The sequence below is a fragment of the Aquarana catesbeiana genome, linkage group LG01 (assembly GCF_042186555.1).
Source record: "Aquarana catesbeiana isolate 2022-GZ linkage group LG01, ASM4218655v1, whole genome shotgun sequence".
In the NCBI taxonomy this organism is placed as follows: domain Eukaryota; kingdom Metazoa; phylum Chordata; class Amphibia; order Anura; family Ranidae; genus Aquarana; species Aquarana catesbeiana.
Genome location: NC_133324.1, coordinates 317,059,352 through 317,087,020, shown reverse-complemented (window position 1 = coordinate 317,087,020; position 27,669 = coordinate 317,059,352). Strand labels below are relative to the sequence as shown.

The 27,669-nt window shown below is 45.6% G+C and overlaps 1 protein-coding gene across 1 annotated transcript in view; it reads right to left on the bottom strand.

The window, feature by feature from the left end:
• The window catches only part of UBE3B (ubiquitin protein ligase E3B), a 94,444-nt gene that overhangs the window by 9,825 nt on the left and 56,950 nt on the right, over window positions 1-27,669 (bottom strand). The window contains exons 15-21 of the mRNA XM_073629793.1: window positions 27,282-27,449; window positions 26,386-26,557; window positions 26,032-26,150; window positions 25,798-25,912; window positions 24,119-24,218; window positions 23,471-23,590; window positions 13,140-13,316 (exon numbers count right to left, since the gene is read on the bottom strand). Of these exons, the coding sequence (XP_073485894.1) occupies window positions 13,140-13,316; window positions 23,471-23,590; window positions 24,119-24,218; window positions 25,798-25,912; window positions 26,032-26,150; window positions 26,386-26,557; window positions 27,282-27,449 (971 nt within the window). The remainder of the gene's footprint in view (window positions 1-13,139; window positions 13,317-23,470; window positions 23,591-24,118; window positions 24,219-25,797; window positions 25,913-26,031; window positions 26,151-26,385; window positions 26,558-27,281; window positions 27,450-27,669) is intronic.

The window sequence follows — 27,669 nt, the reverse complement described above, 5'->3', positions numbered from 1 at the left end:
CTGGTGATTGGATACTGGCACACCCTATCAGGAAGTTCAACCCCCTATCTAATCCCTCCCCTTGCAGGGATACCTCAGTTTTGTAGTCAAGCAATATAGTGTATTAGAAGAGGGGCAGGACCTCTGTGTCCCGTGATGTCCTTCGAAAGAAAAGGATTTTACAGGTAAGCTGTTTTAAAAAATCCTATTTTCTTTCTCGAACATCACGGGACACAGAGCCACAGTAATTACTGATGGGATGTCCCAGAGCAATGCTGTCTGAGGGGGGGGGAACCACGACCAAGTAGGGTGCAATCAGACCTGAGGACCCTGTACCGCTGCCTGCAGCACACTACGCCCAAAGGCGATATCCTCATGCCTTCTCACATCCACCTGATAGAATCTGGTGAATGTATGAACTGAAGACCAGGTTGCGGCCTTGCAAATTTGAGCCATAGAGGCCCGGTGATGCACTGCCCAAGAAGCACCAATAGCCCTTGTGGAATGTGCCCTGATCTGAAACGGAGGAATCTTCTGTTTCAAACCGTAAGCTTGAATGATCAATTGTCGAATCCATTTAGAAATGGTAGCTTTTGACGCTGCCTGTCCTCTATTGGGACCCTCTGGCAGCACAAAAAAAACATCCGTCTTGCGGATCTGAGCAGTTGCCCCGAGATAGGCCTTAACTGCTCTTACTACAGCCAACGAATGTAGAGATCTCTTCCGGAGAACAGGGATCTGGAAAAAAGGAAGGCAGAACAATGTCTTGGTTTAAATGAAAATCAGAAACCACCTTCGGTAAAAAAACTAGGATGAGGGCGTAGTACCACTCTATCCTTGTGTATAATCAAATAAGGCTCCTTACAGGAAAGGGCTGCTAATTCTGAAACTCTTCTAGCAGAAGAAATGGCCACCAGAAAAATTTACTTCCTTGTCAACAAGACCAAAGGAATCTGACTTATTGGTTCAAAAGGCTGTTTCTGTAATGCGAAGCAAGTGGCCGCTGAAATAATACTGATAAAGCAGAGACCTGGCCCTTGATGGTACTCAAGGCCAGCTTCATCTCTAATCCTAATTGTAGAAAATCAAGAATTCTACCTATGACATATTTCCTGGGATGCCAACCTCTGGATTCACACCAGGATACATAAGCTTTCCAGACTATGATAAATCATTCTGGAAGCTGGCTTCCTTGCATTAATCAAGGTAGATATGACAGGACCTGAGAGCCCACGACTCTTCAGAACGTGGGTCTCAATAACCAAACCGTCAAATTTAGCGTTTGTAAGGCAGGATGGAACACTGGACCTTGAGATAACAGGTCTGGGCGTACCGGTAGTGTCCACGGGGAACCCACCGTCATCCTTACTATTTCTGCATACCAAGTCCTTCTGGGCCAAGTGGGGGCCACCAGAAGTACTGACTTCCTTTCCTGCCTGATCCTGCGAAGGAGTCGTGGTAGTAGCAGAATAGGTGGGAATGCGTAAATCAGTGAGAACTGATGCCACGGAATCACCAACGCATCCGCCCCGCTTGCAAGAGGATCTTTTGTCCTTGCCACAAATCTGTCTATCTTTTAGTTGAATCGGGATGCAAAGAGATCTACATCTGGAACCCCCCATCTTTGGCATATGGCCCAAAAGACGTCGGGATGCAGAGACCATTCTCCTGGAAGTAACTGCTGGCGACTTAGATAGTCTGCCTGCCAGTTCTCTATTCCCGGGATGAAAACTGCCGATATGCATGGCACATGCATCTCTGCCCAGACTAAGATCTGGTTCACCTCCTTTAGAGCAGCTCGGCTCCGGGTGCCTCCCTGATGATTGACATAAGCCACTGCTGTGGCATTGTCGGACTGGATCCTGACCGGACAACCCTGTAGCCTGATAGTCCAGGCTTTTAGGGCTAGATATATCGCCCGGATCTCCAGAATGTTGATGGGTAAGGTCCTCTTGGTCTTGGACCATATCCCCTGAACCGCAAACTGTTCCAGAACTGCTCCCCAACCTGACAGACTGGCATCTGTTGTTACCACCGTCCAGGTAACCAGTAGAAAGGATTTCCCCTTCTGCAGGTTTTCGGGTATGAGCCACCAATTGAGGCCTGACGCACCGCATGCGACAGGTGCATCGGAAAGTCTAATGCCTGAACCTTCTTGTTCCAGGTCGACAGAATACTGTGTTGCAGCATTCTTGAATGAAACTGAGCATAGGGAACTGCTTCGAAATAAGACACCATCTTCCCTAGTAGCCTCATACAAAGGCGGACAGAGGGACCCTTCTTGGTCCTGACTGCCAGAATCAGCTCCCTTAAAGCAGCGATCTTTGCCTGGGGTAGAAATATTTTCTCCTGGCTTGTATCTATAATCAGACCTAAATACTCCAGTCTTCTTACTGGTTTTAGGAAAGACTATTCTAGGTTGAGGATCCAACCCAGGTGTTCTAGATACCTGACTGTGGTCCTCAAGTTTCCATTCAAAGAGGCTACCGACCGGTCTATCAAGAGCAGGTCGTCTAGGTATGCTATGACAGCTATACCCTGAGTCCTTGATCTGGCCAGAGGAGGAGCCAAGATCTTTGTGAACACTCGAGGTACAGTGGCTATCCCGAAAGGCAGAGCCACAAACTGGAAATGGCGCCCTCCTACCTCGAAGCGCAGAAACTTCTGATGAGCAGGAAAAATGGGCACATGCAGATATGCATCTCTGATGTCTATCGATGCCAGAAATTCTCCTCCCTGCAGGGTGGGAACTACTGTCCGAATTGATTCCATGTGGAAGGATTGAATCCTTAGGAATCGGTTCAGATCCCTTAAATCCAGAATGGGTCTGACATCCCCATTTGGCTTTTGGACCGTAAAAAGGTTGGAATAGAAGCCCAATCCCTGGTCCTTTGTGGGAACTATCATAATGACCTCCTGCGACAAGTCGCTTTAACGCTAGAAGGAGCGACTGCTTCTTCTCTGGGTCTCTGGGGACACTTGATCTGAGGAACCGAGGAGAGGGAAATTCCTGAAACTCCAGCTTGTACCCTAAGGTTACCGTGGAGATTACCCATCTGTCCTGGAAATCCTCCTGCCAGAGCCCTGAGAACTGTCGCAGTCTTCCCCCCACTCGAGTGAGCGGGGACGTCCCCTCATGCAGAGGTCTTAGTGTTTTGCCTAGTAGGCTTCTTCCCCCAGGACTTCTTTTGTCCCTGGGGTTGACTCTTGTCTCTGGATCCAGATGGAGGCGGCCGTCGAGACTGCCTGGAGGCTGAAGCCCCCAGCGCTGGGGAAAGAGTCCGTTTGAAAGAGGGACGCTTACTCTTCTTTTTGACAGGTAAGAGAGTGCTTTTCCCACAAGAGATTCTCTTGATATAGTTATCCAAGTCTTCTCCAAACAACCTTGCACCACGAAATGGAAACCCAGCCAGTAGCTTCTTACATGGTGCTTCGGCTGACCAATTTTTCAACCATAGGATTCTACGTATATGCACCAACCCCAGTGAAAGACGGGAGGTTTGCACGATAGAATCTCTAATGGCGTCAACCACAAAGCATAAGGCCGCTGGAAGGTTAGCAAACCCCTGGGCCTGCTGTTCAGGTAATACTTTGATGACCTGCTTAGCATGGTCTCTTAAGTATTGACAGACTCCAATCGCTGCTACTGCAGGCTGAGCCACTGAACCTGCTAAGGAAAAAACATCCTTCAATAGGGATTCCATCTTTTTATCTACAGGATCCCTGAGCATCTGAGCATTGTCTACAGGACAAGTCAGACTATTATTTACGGAGGAAATGGCGGCATCAATGGCCGGTATTCCCCACATCTTAATAAACTTTTCTTCCATCGGATAAAATGTTGAAAACTTTCTCGGCGGAAAAAAACTTTGTCTGGGTGATCCCACTCAGAATAAATGAGCTTTTCAAGTAAATTATGAACAGGAAAAGCCTGTGCTGCTTGGAAAGGTTTCAATGACCCCAAAGCAGAAGAGGATTCTTTAGCAGTTTCAGGTAGGGGCAACTTAAATGTGGAGCGGACCAATCCAGTAAGGATCTGCACTAAGACTTTCTCCTCTTGGGAAGTCGCAGAGGGCCCCTCTCCACCTGATTCCTCCGAAGAGGAATCATCTGTCCCATCCCGATCCTCTGAAAGGGATTCATCTCCTTTATCCCAGAGCTCCTCTTCCTGAGGGTCTTGGGGAACAGAGGAAGGCCTAGTGCGTTTTCTTCTACTGAGTGAAGACGTAATCACGGCCATTAATCTTTCCTCTAGACCATTAATGGTTGAAGAAAAAACCTCTTGTGTAATATATACAGGGGCTGAAGTGCCAGAAGCAGGTGTAGCCCCTGACCCCAACGGCTCTCCTTGGCTAGCCGTCCCTAGCCCATCAGGGGGGGAGGATGCTGCTGACAGGGGGCCCTCAGAACCTGAACGAGATCCCCTAGTGTCTCTGGTTCTTGGGGTGCTTGAACCTCTTTTAACCATAGTGCAAAGCAACAAGGTGTGAGGTATACAAATGAACACTGACTGCTGAGCGATGTAGTCTGGCTAAAAGCCTTGCTACCCAATGCTCAGTCTGGTGTTACATCAGTAAATGCTGCCTAGGAGAATGCCTGTGTCCCACCTTACATGCGACCGTCAGCTCTGTGTCTCTCCAAAGGCTGTGTGCACCTGTACAGAGTGCCTTAATAGCCTGCAGCTGGCCTGAGTAGGAGTCTAAGCACCTGTGCTGACGTAACGCCTCCCCCCCTCGAATTTTGAAAAAAACGAGCGCTTCCCACGCTGGCCGACTCTCCTGAAATACTATGGAGGAAGGCTGGGGGAGGGGGAGGAGGGAGAGAAGCTGGTAGTGAAGACCTGCCTAAACAGCAATGGTCGGAAATGGTGGTCGAGGCAGCGGTGCCCGAGCGGTATAAAGACTTTCTAGACCCCTGTGGCCTCTCTCTAGCCTGGGGGGGAACACTCAAACATGAGAAATCCCCCCTTCAATCCTACCTTTGCAGCCGGCCTGAGACGCTGTGAGACATGTGCAGCGATGAACACTGAGACAGACAATCCAGCATGTGAAGGTTTGTGCTCTTGGCAGCCCCCGGTGGTCACAATAGGCATAGCATGCATTTACCTTAAAGGAGAAACCTACTAGAATTAGAAAATTCTGTGGAATCTGCTCTTACCTTATCCAGCCGCAGGGTTCAGTTTACACAGACCCAATCTTGACCTTCACGGTGGGCTCCGTTTGAAAAAACCGTCAGAGACTGGGGCCCCCTACGAATAGGGGGATCCTGCAGTTCTGGGCCCGTAAAGCACCCGGCTAGAAATTAGGCTAGAAAACCATTTTCTAATATGCGGGGTCCAGCTCTCTAAAAAGAGAAGCATTACAGGTAAAACCTCGTTTCTTCGGACACGAGGCCCGGGTACCATCCAATTCGGCCTAGAAAGGACACTTTGAATGGATCCGGTCTGCCTGGCTTGCCCCAGTATAGGATATAGGATATTCCCTTTGGAGCTCAGCACAGGACATCTTTATACGTCCATCACCTAAGACACTGGCGTAAAAACTGAGGTATCCCTGCAAGGGGAGGGATTATATAGGGGGTTGAACTTCCTGATAGGGTGTGCCAGTGTCCAATCACCAGTGATACCCTATATAACCCATCAGTAATTACTGTGGCTCTGTGTCCCGTGATGTTCGAGAAAGAAAAGTGATTTTTACATGCCCATAGATTCCTTATCCTAGAGTACAGCATAGGAAACAGGAATTGTATTCACAAACTGTGGGTTATACGCAGGCTACTTTTAGGTAACTGGACAAAACTTTTCTGGGGCCACCCTAGGGACCTGCTCCTATAACCCTGCCTACTCCATGAGATTTACATTTTTTTAGCAAGCAATAAGGAGTGACCACAGAAGACAGAGGGGAGGGTCCTCTGTCCTAAGAAATTTACAGGTAAATCAAAATTCCCTTTGACCTAATCAAACAGTACAGGACACAGGTATTGCATTCATGGGGGGTTCTCATGCAATGAACTGATGCCAACAGACTCACAAGAAAATAAAGGTAAGTACCAGAAAAAACACTCAAGATGAGAGCTTGAAGCTCCTATTAGCTGAAGTCTGAACATTCACCTGATAGAATCTGGAGAACGTGTGAACAGAAGACCAGGCCTTGCAAATCTGGAAAGCAGATGCTTGATGCTGAAAAGCCTAAGATACACCAACAGATCTGGTGGAAGGAGCCCTGATAAGGAAAGGGGGTCCTGTCCTTATGAATGTAAGCCCTAAAAATAATTTGTGTGATCCACCTGGCAATGGTGGAACAAGGAGGCAGGATGCCCCTTTTGAGGGCCTGAAAGGGTGGACTAGAAAGAAACTCAGTCTGGCGAATGAAAGCCATGGCAGCCAAGTAGACTGACAGCCCTGACAAAATCCAGGTAGTGAAAGGAAATTTTCTTGGCATGTTTGGGGCAGGACACACGAAGAGAAAGAAAATATCTTCACTGAGGTGAAAGAAAGAGATCACCTTGGATAGAAAAGAAGGTCTTGGTCTTAAGACCACCTTGTCCCTGATTAATACAAGAAAAGGCTCCTTATAAGGACTGCTAGCTCCGAAACATGCCTAACAGATGTAATGGTCACAAGGAAGGCAACCTTACATATTCTTCCAGAGGAATATCTTTATTCGGCTCAAAGGGGGGGTCTCTGGAGTACTGACAGCATCGGGTTGAGATCTGAAATGACACAGGAGGTTGAATTGGGTGATTTACATAAGCAACACCTAGCAAGGTGTTGATTAGGGACTGCAAAGTAAGCGGTTTATGGAAAAGCATTGATAAGACAGAAACCTATCCCATTAGTATGCTCAAGGCCAAGCACTGGTCGAGACAAGATTGAAGAAAGGCCAGGATACAAGTAGCAGTATTTCCAGGAACTCAGATGTCTTTTCTCAGGCCTTCTATTGCTTGTTCACCAGGAGTCTGAGTACGTCTGTGTATTAAATACTTCTGGGCAAAACTGATGTAACGATGACCCTATTTGCCTCTATCTTGCTCAGCAGCTAAGGGAGAATTAGCCTAAACGGTGTAAAAAAAAAAAAAAAAAAATTCAAGTTACGCTTACCGGTAACGTCTTTTCCAGTAGTCTTTCAGGACAGCCACATTGAGAGACCTTGGCTCCTCCTCTTCCTTGGAAACACTGCGCCAGCCCCCATAAATTTACACCTCCCCCTGCCAGCCTCAGTTTTTTCTAGAGCATCTCCGGTTAGCTGGGGAGACACAAGAACACGTTAATAACATACTATCACATATTACTATTGTGCCCTTTTTTAGGTCTTCCTCAAGACCCCCCAAAACTTCGGGTGGGTACTAGGGCTTTTCTGAAAGACTACTGGAAAAGATGTTACTGGTAAGCGTAACTTTAATTTTCCCTCCCCGTCTTTCAGGACAGCCACATTGAGAGGATAGATGAGCACTTACCACTTAGGGTGGGACAACAGCTTGCAATACCTTTCACCCAAAGGATTGTTCAGTTGCTGATGCCAGATCCACTCTGTAGTGTTCACAAATGTGGTGAAACTGGACCATACGGCTGCCTTGCAAATCTGCTCTGGCGTTGCTCAAGCTCTTTCCGCCTGTGAAGCTGCCATAACTCTGGTAGAGTGTGCTTTAATTCCCATGGGGGCTTCTCTGCCAGCTAGCCTGTAGGCCTGAGTAATAGCTATTCTAAGCCATCTGGCAATGGTGCATCTAGACGCCTTCTGTCCCTTTCTTGCTCCGCAAAAAGAAATAAAGAGAGAGTCTGACTTTCTGAAAGTCTTTGTCAGCTCTAAATAACGTAGGATACATCTCCTGATGTCTAAGGTATGAAACCTAGATTCCCTTTCACTTGAGGGATTAGGACAAAAAGTTGGCAAAATTACCTCTCGGCTTCTATGGTATTTCGAAGCCACCTTCGGTAAAAAAGCCGGGTCAGTCTTAAAAACGACTCTATCCGAAAACATAACACAAAAGCGGGGTTTTATTGAAAGGGCCTCCATTTCACTGACCCTCCTAGCTGTGGTTACAGCCACCAAAAACGCAGCCTTATACGTTAGGTCCTTTAGAGTACATTCCTCTAAAGGCTCGAACGGGGGTTCTGTCAAAACCTGTAAGACCAGGGAAAGGTCCCATTTAGGGAAGGAAGGGCCCTGCACTGGTCTCTGTCTTGAAAGGGCTTTGAAAAACCTGACCACCCAGGCGTCGGTGGCCAAGGATTTCTCTAGGTACGTGCTAAGCGCTGACACTTGGCTTTTAAGGGTACTGATGGCCAACCCCTTATCAGCCCCGCATTGCAGAAACTCCAGGACTGCTATAGGGCTCTGCACCTTAAAGGAGTTTTCTTGGCACCAAGCTCTAAAGCGCCCCCAAACCTTTTGGTAGATTCGGCGCGTCTCCTCCTTTTTACTATCAAGAAGGGAGAATACCAGTTGATCGGAAAAGCCTTTGCTTCTTAGAATCTCTTCTTCAGAAGCCAGGCGGCTAAATTCCAGCGGCCTACCTGGGGACAAAGAACTGGGCCCTGCGATAGGAGATCCTTTCTGGTCGGAAGGAGCCAGGGAGGTTCCGCTGCAAACCGACCGAGGATCGAGAACCAAGCTCTCTTGGGCCAGTAGGGAGCCACTAAGATGAGTGTGGTGTTTTCTGCCTGGAATTTTCTTAGGACTGCTGGCAGAAGCACCGGAGGTGGGAAGGCGTAGCAAAGTCTGAAGTTCCAGCTTTGTGTCAGGGCGTCTACCCCTAGCGCGTTTTCCCACCTGCTGAGAAAGAAGAAATATTGGGTCTTTGTATTGCTTCTTGAGGCAAATAGGTCTACTTCTGGGAGGCCCCATCTCTTGACTATGAGATTGAAAACCTCCTGACTGAGTGCCCAGTTGGCCTCTCTCAGTTGCGTCCGGCTGAGAAAATCGGCCACTATGTTTTCCTCTCCCTTCAGGAACACTGCTGAAAGGGACAGAGCATTGGCTTCCACCCAGCCGAGAATCTCCGTGGCTAGGCTTAACAGAACCCCGCTTCTCGTGCCACCTTGCTTGTCCCCTGCGCCATGTCCCCTGTGCCAACCGAAGGTCCCAGATGTGCCCCCCAGCCTCTGCCACTTGCGTCCGTAGTCATCACTCTGGATACTGGAATGATTCACAGGCGCCCTTGTGACAGATTTATCTGTTTCCTCCACCACCAAAGGAACCTTTTGACCTGAGGGATTGAAAGCAGATTGTCTAAAGACTCCTGGCTGTGGTCCCACACCTTTAAAATCAGTGCCTGCAGGGGACGGAAGTGGAGGCCTGCCCACTGGACTGCTGGGATGGCAGACGTTAGTAGGCCGAGGGTTGACATGGCCACCCGTATTGATACCTGCTGATTGCTCTGAAGGCATGCTACTGCTTGGTCTAGCTTTCGATTTTCTCTGGTGGGAGAAAAACTCTCAGCTGAGTAGAATCCAGCAGGTATCCTAGATAGGAAATCTGTTGAGCGGGAATAAGGCTGGATTTTTCCAGATTTAGTAGCCATCCTAGCTCTCTCAGGGTTGTCTTTGTTAATTCCAGATCCCTGATTAGTTGCTCTGAGGACGGTGCGAAGAGAAGAAGAGAAGAAGGTATGCAATAATTGATACCCCCCTGATTCTCAAAAAAGCCATGGCCTCTGCCATGACTTTCGTAAATACTCGGGGTGACGAGGATAGGCCAAATGGCAGCGCCTGAAACTGCAGGTGAATAGTTTCGTAATCTACCTTTACTGTCAGGCGTAGGAACTTTTGAAAGGCCTCCGCAATGGGGACGCAGTGTCTCCCCACCGGGGGAAACACAAATAACTGAGGCTGGCAGGGGGAGGTGTAAATTTATGGGGGCTGGCGCAGTGTTTCCAAGGAAGAGGAGGAGCCAAGGTCTCTCAATGTGGCTGTCCTGAAAGATGGGGAGGGAAAAATTCACAAGGGAATCTACTGCAAACTGGTCATATATCTGTTCAGTTTGTTGTTGAATCTGGAGGCTAGGATGTCCACATCCGGTGTCCCACATCATTGAAAGAGATTCTGCAAGATTTCTGGGTGGGGAGCCCATCGCCTGGGGCATTATCGGTTTAGGAAGACTGCTTGCCAGTTGTCCCCACCAGGCATGTGGGCAGCAGAGAAAGTCAGGATGTGACTTTCCACCCAGGTGAGGATCAATTTCAATTTTCCCAGGGCAGCTTGACTTCTGGTGTCCTCCTGGTGGTTTATATAGACCACTGTTGCGGCACTGTTGGAATGAAACCTAACTCGCTGACCTTGCAGAGGGGGGTAAGGGGGGGGTCCAAATTTGTAAAGACAATCTGCTCACCTTCCAGGGCATAGGTAGTAATGACTTTAGGGCATGGGTAGTAATGACTTCTGACCAGATGTGGATTGTCACTATCCTGCCACCAAATAGCAGCCACCAATTCATTTAAATGTAAAAATCACGTCCCCCTCACCCAGCATTGCAGAGTACATTACAGGTGCTAACAGACTCTCCTCAGCGTGGGTAAACTAGCTAGTGGTACTGTCCCAGACCGAGGGCGGGTGGGGAGAGATGACGTAATTCTCTCTCTGCTCGGCCACACCTCTGTGTAGAGCAGCCTTCGTGGACCTGTAAGTCAGGGCGGAATAGCGGTGCAGGCAATGAGAGATGATATCATCTGTCTGCGCGGCCACCGCACCGCTAACAGAGTCTCTTTCGCAGCGGGGCCCGGGGGTTGACGACCTCTGCTCTAGAGAATGCAATTCACCAAATCTGTAGAATATCACTTATTTCTGTGCACATGCACAGTTTTTTTTCTTTTAATAAAAGCTGTAACAAGCAGCGCCCTCTGATTCCTTCTGTATTGAATTTTACTGTAACTGTACTGTCTGCCCTCATGTTTTAAAGCACTGCTCAAACTGTTGGTGCTATATAAATTAAGGAAGTCAATGATAGAAAGGTACTCCTACTACATAAAGAAAATGCCTAGTCTTCTGCTTTTATGGCTACTACCTCTACTCAGCGAAAGGAACCTTTTCGCTCTCTCCAAGTGTTAACTTTCAAACCAAGGCTTAGCACTTCTTTTTGTCACAAGCCCCGGACCCCTAAGCCCACCACATTTACCCAAAAGCTACGCTCACAATGAAGGGGTGTCCCTCATACTGTATATTGGCATTTCCGCCAGTCTGGATCCTACCCTCTGATCTCAGCATCAGCTCAAAAGCAGGCAGGTCTACTGGCAGCCTTATGCCAACTTCAGTCATGGGGGGTAATAGTACTAGTTCCTTAAGTGGACACGTTTTTCGTTAAACCTATTCACAGTCCCCAAACCAAATGGAGGCATCAACCCCCATTCTGGACTTAAAATCTGTAAACAGATTTTCACACGTGTGACATTTCCAGGTTGTACTAGCAAGATCTGTCATCATTTCTCATGCCTCTTTAAGGTCCCAGAGACAGACCCTTTAGATTCAAGAGGCAGTCTTCGTTCATTTTTGCATGAGTGTTCTGAGTTTAATGCTGGTCTCCTTTGAGGAAGCACATTTTTGCCTATCTTCATTCCAGAACTATTCAACTCAATGCTCTCACGGGATGGAACAAGCAATTTCACTTTCTAGAGTATCCTGAGCTTCTATTCAGGCATGCAAAGCTCTCCCTGACATGGTGCACCTCCATACCTGCCCAGGTAACCATGACAAGCTGCATCTGGTGGCAGGTGAGGTGGCAAGTGACAAGCTGAATCTGGTGGCAGGCGACAAGCTGAATCTGGTGGCAGGCGACAAGCTGAATCTGGTGGCAGGCGACAAGCTGAATCTGGTGGCAGGCGACAAGCTGAATCTGGTGGCAGGCGACAAGCTGAATATGGTGACAGGCGACGTGACCAGCTGCATTTGGTGGCAGGTGGCGTAGCAAGTAACCAGCTGCATCTGGTGGCAGGTGACGTGGCAAGTGACAAGCTAAATCTGGTGGCAGGCCACGTGCCAAGAAACAATCTGCAGCTGGTGGCAGGTGACGTGACAAGCATGGCAAGAAACAATCCGCATCTGGTGGCAGGTGATGTGGCAAGTGACAAGTTGCATCTGGTGGCAGGTGACGTGACAAGCTGCATTTGGTGATAGGCGACAGTGGCAAGTAACATGATCAGGGCTTCCTCCGATTCTACATTATGGTGAGTTGAACTATTTCATTCTATATTACAATGTAATAATAGAAATAATGTGCTTCAATCCTCCTATATCAACCATGGTGCCGTGATGACTGAAGCATCACAACCAGCAACTGCCCCGACAAATTGCCAGTGATAACCTGCATCGCACCCCTCCACCTGGGCCTAATTTTCCTCTACACAGCCGGTCTCAGTGCCAAAAAGGTTAGGGACCACTGCTCCAGAGCATCCACACAAAACAATAGGGCGGAAGGCACAAATTCTGGAATTCCTTTTCCATAGGATACATTTCAAGAAGAGTGTATAGCCTTTAGGGATTGGGCCGATCTTCAAAGTGCACATTCAATTTGTGCATGGATATGAAAAGCCAGCCAGCCTCTTAAAGTGGTAGTAAAGTCATCTTAGCTCTTTTTACCTACAGGTAAGCTTATAATAAAGCTTACCTGTAGGTAAAATTAATATGCTATACCAAGGTCTGGGCCACAAACAGCTACTCCCGTGCGCATGCGCAGGAGTGACGTCATCTTGGCTCGGCCAATCAGATGACCGCAAACTCGTAATGAAGACGGGTGAAGATGGAAGCCCTATCAGCGGTGACAGCGCACCTCTGGAGGGCTTCGTTCTAAGGCAAGTCTCTCATAATGTGCTACTATGCGATGCAAACATTTTTTTTTTCTTTGCTTTCCTCCATTTCATCCTCAAAGCGATATTAAGGTTTCATCTCTGATTCAGGAAAAGTGTCAGGGAGGAGGGGAGAAGTGTAATGTTTCTGGTGTCTGGAAGCCAAAGGTTAGGAGAGTCGAAATTTTTGCCAGTGTCCAACCACCTGAAAGTAGCCTGCACATAACCTAAAGTCTATGAATACAACTATATTGACCTGTACTGTACAATTTGGACACACATTTAATGCTATGTTTAACCGGCCAAAAAAGAGCAAACACAAGTTCATTGTTACGTTTTACATAGACATAACATCAGACTTGACTACCTGGGTATAATTTAAATACCTTAAACAGATTCAATGCTGGGTCAAACACCTTCTTTATAATTTCTTCCAAAAATTCCTTAAAAACTCCATCTTGGTCTATTCCAGCTTCATCAACCCCAAGGTCATTGACGAATTTTACTCTGATGACACCTTTCATGGCATTCTGTGACAACTGCCTCAGCTGGTCATAACCATCCTATAAAATGAATAAAGCTATGAAATTTGGACAGTTATTGTTAAAAACAGCATACTGCACACATAAGCTATAAATATTTTCGATCTGGAAATGCATTGTTTCTTCTCCTATACTGCTGCATTAAATAGTCATCATCTAAAACACAAGAATATATAACAAAATGCTAATACAAGAAAAAAAAAATCATGACGACAAAACACAAAATTTCACTTCACTTCAGCTGCAAAGGTACAAGTAATAATTAAAATGATGCAGTCTACAAAAAAGAAAGCACACAGTGATGTAAAGAAGTTCAGAAGTGGGACACTTATTGCAACATATAAAAATATAGTGTGGTCGATTTACAAAAGGCAAATAGACTGTGCACTTTGCAATTACAGTTGCTCCAAATCTTAGTAAATTAAGTAAAGCTTCACTTTGCAAAGAATACCCAATCACGTCCAAGGAAAAAAAAAAAAAAAAAAAAAAGCAATTTTGCTAGTATTTGATTGGATGATGGAAGACAGCAGAACGTATGTTCATTTACTAAGGTCTGGACCAACTGCAATTTGCAAAGTGTATTTGCCTTTAGTAAATCAATCTCAGTATGTCAAGGCTAAAGTTGCTGTTTTAGACCCCTTTCACACTGAGCCGCCCCGGGCGTCAGTGATAAAGCGGCGCTATATTTAGGTAAAACTTGGAAAACACGTGAATAGAAGACCAGGTGGCAGTCTTTCAAATTTGCAAACCAGTAGCTTGATGTTGAAGAGTCCAAGAGGTACTTACAGATCTAGTGAAGTGTACGACAACCACTGAGATCATAAGCTTAAAGTGGAGTTTCACCCAAAGTGGAACTTCAGCTTATCTGATTCCCCTCCGGTGCCACATTTGGCACCTTTCGGGGGGAAGGGGGAGCGGGTACCTGTTTGACAGGTACCCTGTCCTCACTTCTGTCGGACCGCGCCGCAGTGAGGTATGTCAAAAGTTCATCCCCCCTCCTCCTCCCTCCTCCTTTCCCTGCTGCCGGGTCAGTAAGAGAGCGCAGTGTGCTTCGAGCATGCTGGATGCAATGGCGGCGGCAGCACCTGATGTAAACATCGGCTGGGGTGCCGACATCGCTGGATTCTAGGACAGGTAAGTGTCCCAATATTAAAAGTCAGCAGCTAGAGTATGTGTAGCTGCTGACTTTTAATTTTTTTTTTGGGGGGGGGGGGGTACAGAACTCTGCTTTAAATAATAGCTTGTCTGAGCCATCGAGAAATGGTAAAATGGTTTTTCTTCTTCCTTCTGATGAACTGTATCCAGACAGAGATTTGTAAGAAAGATATCCTGGTTGAGATGAAAGGCTGAAACTGCCCTAGGTAGGAAGGAAGCTCTGGGCCTCAACACCACCCTGTCCTTGTGCAAGACCCAAACGTTTTTTTTTTTTTTACAGAATACGGTCACCAGCAAAGCAATTTCCCTTGCAGGACAGATGGCAGCAAGAAACACAACCCTGTGGGTGAGAATGGAAAGAAATTCTGATCATTTTGAAAAGGTGTGTGCCAATACAACCAAGTACAGATGTCTTGATGGTGATGAAGGTCTAATGCTGATCCAGACCCATCTGTAAAAAAGGTATGGATTTATTCCACAGAGAATTTCCTGCAGTGTCCCCATCAAGAGTCTTCTCAGGTCGGTTTTACCACATCTACCAGCGCCAATCCACATGTATGACGGTCACTGGAGTTCCCTCCATCTCGATAGTGCCAAGCAGACAAGGAGAGTGTTTCAGGGGAGGCAAGGCAAAGCTCGTAAACTACTGATCCCAGGGAGCCACCAGTGTATCCACTGCTTCCGCTAGAGGATCCCTGAACCTGGAGACAAAGCTGTCTATTACGGAACCTGGAGGCCCACATCAGGCATTCCACCTGTAATACAGGTCCTTGAACACCTCTGCATGAATGGAACAATTCCTCCGGGTCCAGGAACTGCTGTCTGAGGAAGTCCGCCTTTTCTATATGTTCTGGGATGTAAACAGCAGACAAGGCTATAGCATGTAATCCTGCCCAGGACAGGATCCATTATACTTCTCTTGCCACAGTTTGATGGGTCTGATTGGTTAGTGCATGTTACTGCTGTGGCACTCTGACTGAATCAAGTTCAGATAACCCTTCAGATGGGTGGTTCAGCATAGCAGCCCACTTGTCTGATTCCAGTGTTTGTGGATGGAATAGGACCCAGACTTGGGTCTTGAGGTGGAAGTTTAAGTCCATGGAGTAACAAAAATAGGATTTTTATAACAGCTTATCTGTAAAATCCTTTTCTTTTGAGGTACATCACGGTACACAGAGCCACAGTAATTACTGATGGGTTATAGGGTATCATTAGGTGATTGGACACTGGTCACACCCTAGACAGGAAGTTCAACCCCCTATATAACCCCTCCCCTTCCTGGGGATACCTCAGTTTTGTAGCAAAGCAATATAAGTGTATTAGAAGAGAGGCGGGACCTCTGTGTCCCGTGATGTACCTCAAAAGAAAAGGATTTTACAGGTAAGCTGTTATAAAAATCCTATTTTCTTTCTCGTACATCATGGGACATGGAGCCTCAGTAATTAATGATGGGATGTCCCAGAGCAATGCTATTTGAGGGGAGGGGACCACACAAAGTAGGGTGTAATCAGACCTGAGGACCTCGTACTACTGCCTGCAGCACACTACGCCCAAAGGCGATATCCTCATGCCTTCCCACATCCACCTGATAAAATCTCGTGAATGATTGGACTGAAGACCAGCTTGCGGCCTTGCAGATTTGAGCCATAGAGGCCCGGTGATGCACCGCCCAAGAAGCACTAATAGCCCTTGTGGAGTGTGCCTTGATTTGAAAAGGTGGAATTTTCTGTTTCAAACCGTAAGCTTAAATAATCATTTGTCGAATCCATCTTGAAATGGTAGACTTTGGCGCTGCCTGTCCTCTATAGGGACCTTCTGGCAGTACGAACAAAACATCCGTTTTGCGAATTTGAGCAGTTGCTTCCAGATAGGCCTTGACTGCTCTTACTACATCTAAAGAATGTAGTGACCTTTCTTCCGTAGAACAGGGATCTGGAAAAAAGGAAGGTAGAACAATATCTTGGTTTAGATGAAAATCTGAAACCACTTTCGGTAGAAAGCTAGGATGAGGGCGCAATACCACTCTATCCTTGTGTATGATTAAATAAGGCTCTTTACAGAAAAGAGCTGTTAATTCTGATACTCTTCTAGTAGAAGAAATGGCTACCAGAAAAAATTAACTTTCTTGTCAACAAGACCAAGAGAATTTGACGTATTGGTTCAAAAGGCTGTTTCTGTAAAACTGACAGAACCAAATTCAAGTCCCAGGGGTTTAGGGGCGCCCTAACCGGAGGATTAGGATGCGGTACCCCCTGTATAAAGCTTCAGACTAAAGAATGCGAAGCAAGCGGCCATTGAAATAATACTGACAAGGCCGAGACCTGGCCCTTTATGGTACTCAAGGCCAGCTTCATTTCTAATCCCATTTGTAGAAAGTCAAGAATTCTACTTATGACATATTTTCTGGGATGCCAAGCCCTGGATACACACCAGGAGATCTAAGCTTTCCAGACTCTTATGATAAATCATTCTGGAAGCTGGCTTTCTTGCATTGATTAAGGTACAAATCACAGGACCCGGAAGCCCACGACTCTTCAGAACGTTGGTTTCAATAGCCAGACCCTCAAATTTAGCGTTTGTAAGGCAGGATAGAACACTGGACCTTGGGATAGCAGGTCTGGACGTGACGGTAGGGTCCACAGGGGACCTACTGCCATCTTTACTATTTCTGCATACCAAGCTCTTCTGGGCCATGCTGGGCCACCAGAAGTACCGACTTCCTTTCCTGCCTGATTCTGCGAAGAAGTCATGGCAGTAGCAGAATAGGAGGAAATGTATAAATCAGGGAGAATTGATGCTATGGAGTCACCAACGCGTCTGTCCCGCATGCAAGAGGATCCCTTGTTCTTGACACAAAGTTATCAATCTTGTTGTTGAACCTGGATGCAAAGAGGTCTACATCCGGAACCCCCCATCTTTGGCATATGGCCAAGAAGACCTCGGGGTGAAGAGACCATTCCCCTGGGAATAACTGCCGGCAACTCAAGTATTCCGCCTTCCAGTTCTCTACTCCCAGAATGAAGATTGCCGATATGCATGGCACATGCTTCTGCCCAGATTAAGATCTGGTTTACTTCTCCTTGGGCTGCACGACTCCTGGTGCCTCCCTGGTGATTGATATAAGGCACTGCTGTGGCATTGTCGGACTGGATCCTGACAGGGCAACCCTGTAACCTGAGTGTCCAAGCCTTTAGGGCTAGATACGCCGCACGGATCTCTAGAATGTTGATGGGTAAGGTCCTCGCTGTCTTAGACCATCTCCCTTGGACAGTCGACTGTTCCAGAACTGCTCCCCAACCTGAAAGACTGGCGTTTGTTGTTACCACTGTCCAGGCAACTGGAAAAAAGGGTTTTCCCTTTTGCAGATTTTCGGGTATCAACCACCAAATGAGGCTCTGACGCACTGTAGGAGACAGACGCATCGGGAAATCCAGTGCCTGAACCTCCTTGTTCCAGGCAGACAGGATACTGTTTTGCAGCAGTCTCGAATGAAACTGAGCATAGGGAACTGCTTCGAATGAAGCCACCATCTTCCCCAGTAGCCTCATACAAAGGCGAATAGGAGGATCTTTCTTTGCCCTGACTACCTGAATCAGTTCTTTTATGGTACTGATCTTTGCCTGGGGTAAAATACCCTCTTCTGGGCTGTATCTATGACCAGACCAAAATACTCTAGTCTTCTTACTGGTTTCAAAGAAGACTTTTTTGAGTTGAGGAGCCAACCTAGGTATTCCAGGTAGTTGACTGTAGTGACCAAGCTTTGGTCCAAGCGGGCTACCGAGCGGTCTATCAAGAGCAGGTTGTCTAGGTATGCTATTACCGTTATACCTTGGGCCCTTAATTTGGCCAGCGGAGGGGCCAAGATTTTTGTAAACACCCGAGGTGTAGTAGCTAGCCCGAAAGGCAGAGCTATAAACTGAAAGTGGCGTTTTTCTACTTTGAAACGCAGGTACTTTTGATGAGCAGGGAAAATAGGTACATGCAGGTATGCGTCCTTGATGTCTATTGACGCCAGAAATTCTCCTTCTTGTAGGATGGAGACTACCGATCGGATCAATTCCATGTGAAAGGATCGTATCTTTAGGAATCGGTTTAGATCCTTGAGATCTAAAATGGGTCTGACATCTCTATTTGGTTTTGGAACCGTGAAAAGGTTTGAATAAAACCCCAATCCCTGCTCTTGCGTGGGAACAACCACAATAACTTTTTGCGACAATAGTCGCTCCAATGCTAGAAGAGAGACTTCTTTTTCTCTGGGTCTCTGGGAACGTTTGATCTGAGGAAACGAGGAGAGGTGAATTCTCGGAACTCTGGTTTGTAACCTAGAGTTAATGTGGACATTACCCATCTGTCCTGGAAATCCTCCTACCAGAGCTTTGAGAACTGTAGCAGTCTTCCCCCCACCCGAGCGAGCAGGGGCATTCCTTCATAAAGAGGCTTTAGCGTCTTGTCTAGTAGGCTTCCTCCCACAGGACTTCTTTTGTCCCTGGGTCGACTCTGAGATTTATTTCTTGAGCCTGACGGAGGAGGCCGTTGTGACTGCTTGGAGGCTGATGCTCCTGGCACTGGGGACAGAGCCTGTTTAAAAGAGGGACGTATACCAAATCCTCTCCGAACAGCCTTGCACCATGAAGGGGAAACCCAGCCAGAAGCTTTTTACATGGTGATTCGGCTGAAATTTTCAACCATAAGATTCTACGCATATGTACCAACCCAAGCGGAAGGCGAAAGGTTTGGATGATAGAATCTCTGATTGTGTCAACAGCAAACACAAAGCCGCTGGTAGGTTAGCAAACCCCCGGGCTTGCTGTTCAGGTAAAACTTTGAGGACCTTTTTAACATGGTCTCTCAAGTATTGACAGACTGATTGCATTGACCACTGCAGGTTGAGCTATTAGGACCTTCTGCCACTGAACCTGCCAAGAAGAAAACACTTTTCAACAGGAACTCCAATTTCTTATCAGTTGGATCCCTAGGTATCTGAGCGTTGTTGACAAGACAAGCCAGACTTATATACGGAGGAATGGCGGTGTCAACTGACGGTATACCCCCCATCTTAGTAATTTTTCCTCCATAAGATAAAGTGTTGCAAACTTTTTTAGGCGGAAAAAAATGTTTATCTGGGTGATCCCACTCAGAATAAATAAGCTTTTTCAGTAACCATAAACAGAAAAGCATGTGTAGTTTGAGGAGGCTTCAGTGAACCCAAACCAAAATTTGCACTAACACCTTCTCATCCTGAGAATATGAAGAGGGCCCTTCTCCACTTGATTACTCAGAAGAGGAGTCATAAGTCTTATCCCGATCCTCTGAGAGGGATTCCTCATCTTTTTCCCTAGAGTTCCTCTGTCTGAGGGTCCTGGGTGGCAGAGGGGGACTTAGTGCGTTTTCTTTCACAGAGTAAAGATGCGATTAAGGCCACCAGTCTTTTCTCTAATCCATTAATGGTTGAGGAAAGAACCTCCTGTGTAATGTATACAGGGGCTGAAGTGCCAGAAGCAGCTGCAGCCCCTGACCCCGACGGCTCACCCTGGCCAGCTTCCCCCGGTCCTTCAGGGGGGAAGGTGCTGCAGAAGGGGGGTCCTCAGAGCCTGAGGGAGTCCCTTAGAGCCCCTATTTTTCGGGGTATATGTACCTCTTTTGCCCCTAGTGCAAAACACAAAAAGCAGAGGCACTACCAGAATGCACTGACTGCTGAGCAATGTACTTCAGCAACTGCCGCTTCTACCAAGTCTCAGTCTGGTGCTCAAGTAAGTGTTTGCCTGGGAATGCCTGTGTCTCCCACCTCACATGCGCCCGTCTGCTCTGTGTCCCTCCATAGGCCGTGTGCATCTGAAAAGAGTGCACATTATATCCTGTATGCAGCCTGCAATGTGAGCGTTTCACCACGCCGACATTGCGTTAACGCTCCGCCCCCCCGTCGTCCTTTTAAAAAAGACCGTTTCCCGCGCGAGCCGAGGCTCTAGATCCTTGGATAGCAAGGGGGGGGGGCCGGGGCGGAGGAGAGAGGAGGGCCGGTGGATGGCGGCGTCGTGTGGTGCGGCATAGTACCGCTGCCTTTACCTAAGCCGTGGGGGGAGAATCCCTGTAGGAAAAACCCCCCCTTCCCACATCCTACCTGGAGCATGGCTTGGAGGTGCGTACAGCGTGGACACCGAGACAAGACAGATCAAGCATGAAAAGGTATGTGCTCTTGACAGCCCCCGGTGGCGATTATAGACATAGCATACATTTACTTAAAGGAGAAACCTTATAAGAACTGGAAAAATTCTTAAGGAGTCTCCCTTACCTTATCCAGCTGCAGGGTTCTGTTGCAACAGACCCAATCTTCATCTCTCACTGTGGCGAAAAAACAGGTATCCCCAGGAAGGGGAGGGGTTATATAGGGGGTTGAACTTCCTGTCTAGGGTGTGACCAGTGTCCAATCACCTAATGATACCCTATAACCCATCAGTAATTACTGAGGCTCTGTATCCCGTGATGTACGAGAAAGAAAGGACTGTTTTTGGCCTCAATCTAGGGTGAAGCTTCTTTGGCTGAGGAAGATGAGTAATCTTGCCACCAGTGGTGTCCTTGCTGAGAGTATCTCTGAAAAGCCATTGCCCCGTAGGCATAGCGGATCAAGTGGTTTGTTGGACACAGATTCTGCAATATAGAACTTTAGCGAAAGCCATTCATGTGTGCCGACAGAAGAAAAAATTAGGAAACCTCAAAACAACCCATCCATACTGTAGCTCTTAGTTATCATATCCCTTCTAATAGCCTTAGACATGTCAGCCAAGGTTTGACAGATCACAGTCAAAGCTAAATCTGGTTGCAGGCAGGACCTGACAAGTAGAACAGAGTTATAGAGAGGGCCTCCAGTCACTTATCGGTTGGGTCCTTAAAAACGGGTGCACCCTTCACTGGGATGGTAGATGCTTTGTTAAGATGGGATATTGTCAGATCCACAGAAGGCGCAGACTGTTGTTCATCTCAAATGGTTACAGGAATTAGAAGCAATTGGGAGGTACAAACATCTTGTCAGGATACAGTATTTCCAGTCTCTATAAAGGAAGACTAAATGAGCTCTAAGTGATCCTAGACTGGGGACAGCGCTGGTAGAAGTGACAGGATAGGCTGATTCTCAAGCATCAAACTAGTGCGTACAGCATCAACAAGAGTTGTAACAGTCTTTTTCAGTTTGGAAGTGATGGTAGTAGACACTGACTTCTCAGGGGCAAGTCAGTCTCTTAAAGACTGTAGAGACTCAATGTCAGACAGATTCTTAGCAGCTGAAGGTCCTGGGGCCACGGGCAGATCAGATAGAGAAACTCAGGAAATTCTGCGAGAAAGGCATTTGATGCCGCAGTTGACAGCTCTCCTGCAGGTCTAGCATGCCAGTGCTGGGTTTCCATGCACTTGGCTCTATTGATGTTTTTCATGCTGAAGATTACTTACTATAAAGTAGGACTATAGGCAAAACTTTTTTTTTTATTTCGGAGAGAGCAAGGGAGGGTTATAACCCCTGTCAGATTTTTTTTTTCCCCATCTGTGTCCCATAGACAAACAGGAAGTGAGCGGAAATCCCTTCAAATTAAGGGAGTTCCTTGGGGACCCCCAGGCCACCAGAACTAGTGTCCCCATTGGAAGATTTGCCCTCTATTACTTTTCAGGGGACAGCCCAAAATTTGGGGTTGTCTTTTACTTTCACTTTCAATGAAAATGGTAAGCAGGACAAATAGAGGGGGATAATCTCTTTAAAGGGGCACAGGCAGCAACAAAAACTGACAGGTGTTCTAATTCCTCTTCAATCTATCCAAAACAAAAAAGTTTTCCCTTTAGTTATACTTTAATGTGAGTGTAATAGTGTGTTATCTTCCATTTCAATTATCAAGTTTAAACAATTTTCCTAGGCCCGTTTGCTCTCTTTTTGTCATTATCTACTTCTTTGGTCCATAAAATTCTGCATGACTGTAGTGAAGTCCTCCATGGATAGAGCAGGGGTGGCGGCTTTGCATGACAGGACTAGGGAAGACTCTACCAGAGGGCAAAATTCTAGGATGTAAATGTTGGCTGCATCAGTAGGCATGGAGTAAGCAACATTTGAGCGATCAGTGGAGTGTGAACTGGAGATGCCTAGTACAGCGGAACTGGCACATGTTGAACCATGAGTAGAAAAGGCAATCTAGTGCTAGGTACTTATGAACCCAAGTGCTGGGAGCAGGTGTAAGGTCAGATGGCCAGGGATGATCAAGGTACTGTAGGCAAGCTGTGGGAATTGACTGAGGATAAATGTTCCACATGACTCTTTCAAACTGGAGTAGCAGCGGGAAGGTGCGACACTCCACCAGCAGTAGTGGGAATTTTGAAAGGTGCCCAGCTAACCAAATATGAATTAGTTCCCAGTGTTTAACTTGAACAACCTGCCCACAAAGGGCAAGGGCAAGCTCTGAGACAGTGCCATGGACCTGGCAAGCACTCCACGCCTAACTTTTACCAGTATTTGGTGTTTGAAAAGTGCCACATGCAGAACTCAGAGCCCAAAGATCACATTCCAGGCTAACCCCACAAAGTCCAGTCCAGTGGGGTTCAGGCATCGCACCCCAAAGTAAAGCTAAGGAAAGGCCAATCTAGGTAGCTGCCATGGAGACAGGAGCTTAAGCAGTGATGTAGTGAGGAATCTTGATTTAAAAGAAAAAGCTAGTAAAAAACATGGTTAGAGTTTTCCCAACAGAGCAGAAGGGGTTATCCTGGGCTGGCATACATTTTTTGTTTTGTTTTTTGCTTGCCAATGTCTAATCCTCCTGTAAGCAGCAGTATAACCTGACAATATATTACTTTCTGTGTCACTCAATGGGCGAGAAAGAAAATGAAACTGTACACCTAAATAATATCATTACATATTTTTACCAGCACACAGTTTTCATAATGCAATATTTTTGAGACAGTGGTCCTTTAGCATAGATTGATCACATGATATTGTTATTGACAAATAAAAGTGAATAAACACTGGTTTGTTTATCTGGGTTTGAACCTACCTCCAACATACGTGACCTTCTTATAGTGATGTGAGTAACATGTGGAGAGGCTGTGGTTGTTTCCACCAAACCCAGCTTCTCCTTTTCTTTAGTTACTATATTTCTGAACAAAAGTACTCTCTGCAAGAAAGAAACAATCACCTGTAAGACCAGGAAGCATCATTAAAGCGGTTTTAAAGTAAAAAACAATTTCTAGAAAAATAATAAACATGCTATAACCATTTGCTCTGTGCAAAGGTATTGGTAATCTTGGCTCCTCTCCTTCGGTCTGCCCCCATAGCAAGCGCTTGCTATGTTGACAGACATGCTGGGTCGATCCCAAGCTGAGCTGTGTGCACCCATTGGCACACACAATATGGCTTGTCCCTGCCCTTCGTTCTCTGCTCACAGGATTAGGCTGACAGCAGCAGGAGCCAATGGCTCCCTCTGTTCTCTGTGAAGCTGGTGAGAGCAGGCAAATGGGAGAGAAGAGCAGCAGACGGGCACATCGCTCGATCAATACAGGACTTGGGTAAGCATTTGGGGGGGGGGGGGCACAGCTAAACAGCAAGTGGCAAAAGGCAGGGAATGAATTAAGGTAAAAATGCTTTACCTTTATGGTAGCTGTGTCTAAATCCAAGCAGTGTGAATGCAGATAATGAAACTTACATTTTTGTGAGGGATAACATGAGGGATGTACTGAAGCAAGAGCTGGGCTCTCTTTCTCTCTTTGTCCAGTTCTTGGAAAAGCACAGCAGGTTTCAGATCCCTGGAGAAGTAACATTAAATTAATTAGAAACCGACTAAAATGGCAAACCACATGCACATCATTACTGCAGATTTTCAAGAGACAACTGGGCTGACTTCTGTACTTTTTAACCACTTGAAGACCAGGCCTTTTTCTGACATTTGGTGCTTACAGGTTAAAATCAGTATTTTTTGCTAGAAAATTACTTAGAATCCCCAAACATTATATATATATATATATATATATATATATATATATATATATATATATATTTTTTTTTAGCAGAGACCCTAGAGAATAAAATGGTGGTTGTTGCAATATTTTATCTCACACTGTATTTGGGCAGCAGTCTTTCAAAAGCAATTTTTTTGGAAAAAATACACTTTAATTAAACAAAACAAAAAACAGTAAATTTAGCCCAATTTTTTTGTATAATGTGAAAGATGATGTTACACTGAGTAAATAGATATCCAACATATCATGCTTTAAAATTGCGCACACTTGTGGAATGGCGACAAACTACGTTACTTAAAAACCCCCATAGGCAATGCTTTAAAAAATTTTAATGGTTACCTGTTTAGAGGAAGTTTAGTGCTAGAATTATTGCTCTTGCTCGAACAATCATGGCGATACCTCACATGTGTGGTTTGAACACTGTTTACATTTGCGGGCATGACTTACATCCCTTGTGACAGCAATAGGCACATGTCAGGTATTATTATGGAGGGATCTGGGGTCTATAAGACCCCAAACCCCTTCTCTGCACTTGAAAGTATTCAAAACACCAAGATCAGAGTTTTTGAATACTTTAAATTTTTGAAAAATGGCGCTGTTGGCTCCAGAGTCAACTAGATTTGCTTCCGTGTTACCATATCTGAGATCCGATCAAAGCCGATTCAAGCTTTGATCGGGTCTCTGGCCAGCCGGCAGACATGCCGACTGGTCGCCTAAGTCTCCCGGTGAGATGGGAGAGTCAGAGCGAGCGGCGGGAGGGGGGCGGTCCCCTCCTGCTGCTTGTAATAACAGCCGAGCAGCAGCTTAGCCGCATCGGTTGTTATTACAAGAGAGCCGACTGTCCGCTTTAAAAAAAACAGTACCGGGGTTATGCCTGCAGCTGCATGCATCACTCCGGTACAACCACTAGAAGCTAAATGACGTATAGGTATGTGATTTGGCGGCAAGTGATTAAATTCTTAAAACCATATTTCAGTGCAGTAGGTGAACATGTGTCTTAATCCTGAATCAATTACTGGATTTCCACAGTGATATTTCAAGTAACCAAACCACGAGAAAAAATGAGTTTATCATTGCTCGTCCTTCCTGTACATGCTAACTGACTGGCTTTTGAGCTGACTCTTGGGTAAATCTTTTTTTTTTTTTTAATTCACTGACCTGGACCAAGTATGCAGATATGAAAGGCTGGCGCAAAGTCAGAACTTCTCACCTGCAAGAAGCATGACAGCCAGGCAACTTGCATTTACAGAAGGAGAGTCTAGCTATGGCAACCTCCCTGTTTTTCTAAAGACAATTTGCCTTCAGTATATGAATTCATAACCAATGCATACTGTATAATCAGTGCCAGCCATGTACACATACTCACTTTCGCAGCCAGTGGTCCTCTGGAGCAAATCTTCTACGGCAATCTCTTTCATACAGAACCATCAGCCAGCCGTGCACCGAGTGAAAAAGCTCCAGGGTTTCTCCATTCGCATTCTCTGCAAAAAAAAAAAAAAATAACAATAAATTAATAGATAACTACTACTGCCTCAAAATACCTAATTATATTGTTTAAAAAGAGCACATGAACATTTTTTTCAGCATATAACAGTCTTACCAAGGATTCCATCCCATACCATCTTGAATACAAAGGAGTTGAGAAAAGAAGAGATAGTGACAAGTTCTTCCACTTTGAAGGAGATCTGCTCTTCGTAGACCTCAATGTCATCCAAAATCCTATTACACAGAAGAGCACACTCTAAATCGGCTGCAATTAAGTGGGTTTTGATTTTACTCTTTTAATTTTTTTGCTGTGGCAAATTGATTTAATATAAGCTCAATCATGCTTTTGTCTTTCATTTTCTATCTTTAATAAATGTATTACAATTTAAAATGATTAAAATGATTTAAAATGCACTTTTAATATTTCCTACATTCTTGCAGAGATAATGGATAAACAAGCAGTGCTTACGTAATTAAGTGTCTGGAACAATCACAGAAGAGAACCAGCATAGCCAACAGTCTGCGGGACTCCTCAGTATCATTACTTAAACACTCGAGAAAGAGTTTCAGTCCTCCTTGTGGTCCCAACTCACAAATGAATGCCCACAGCTTTGGCAGCAGATCATCCAGATAGGTGAGACCTAGTGATAGAGTAGAAGACCACTGGAAAAGTATGCCATTCAAATTTTCAAAACACTGGCAATACTCTTTGAAGTACAGTACATGTTTCCAAAGAGAACATGATTGCCTTGTTACATAGTTATATTTTAGGTTTTAAAAGCTACAAAAGGTTATCACATAGCTTCATCTTTTTGCTAGAACTCTATGAATACATAAAAGCAATCTGTAAGAAATCTTATACATAATACATATACAGACTAATAGCAAACCAATTTTTTTAACAGCTCATGGCTAGTGGTTTTACTACCCTAAGGGCTGGTTCACACCAGATGCAGTCCAGTTCACTTTTATTCTGCATCAAAAATGCATGGACAATGTTTTACATGTGTTCCAATGGCCCTAGTTCACACCAGTGCAGTGCGTTCTTATCAAAAACGCTCATGCAAAAATGCATACGGAATGCAGAAATTGTGGTGTGAGCTGTCCCTAAAACCTTTATTGTAAAATACAAGTCTAGTGATATGTGGCTACAGGTTCAAAAATTATATTTGTTATGTGTTACTCTCGTGCTACCACTCTGTGTGTGGGGTAAAAAATGTATAGCAAGCCTGCCGCCTTCACATAAATAGCTTATCCTTGACTATTCATAAATAATAATATAGAGTTACAATATTTTTGAAACTGTAGACTATAATGGTTCCTAACAGAAAGGTTTTGTGATAACTCCAGCAAAATGGTACTTACCAGTGAGAATCTGTAGCCGGATTTGTGTGAGAGTAGTAAGTACAGTCTGGTAAAGAACACAAATATTGCACACTTTTTGGACTTCTTGTGAATCTACTCTTTTGCCTCCAACAGGTTTCAGGATGTGGCGGACAGAAGCAGATTTCTGAAATGCCCTTTTAAATAGGTCTGCCGGAAAGAACACACAATAGCAACACAATAGACACTGTACGCAGCATGTTTTACTTATTTAGAAAAAAGCATACACAAATGGAAAAGATAATTAGCAAATAGGATCTAACAGTAAATCTTGTAAGACGTTTCACAATAGAAACATTTAAAAGTACCAAAATGTCATAGGCTAGACAAAAAATGAATATTTTCGGAGAAACTTAGTAGCAGTCAGATC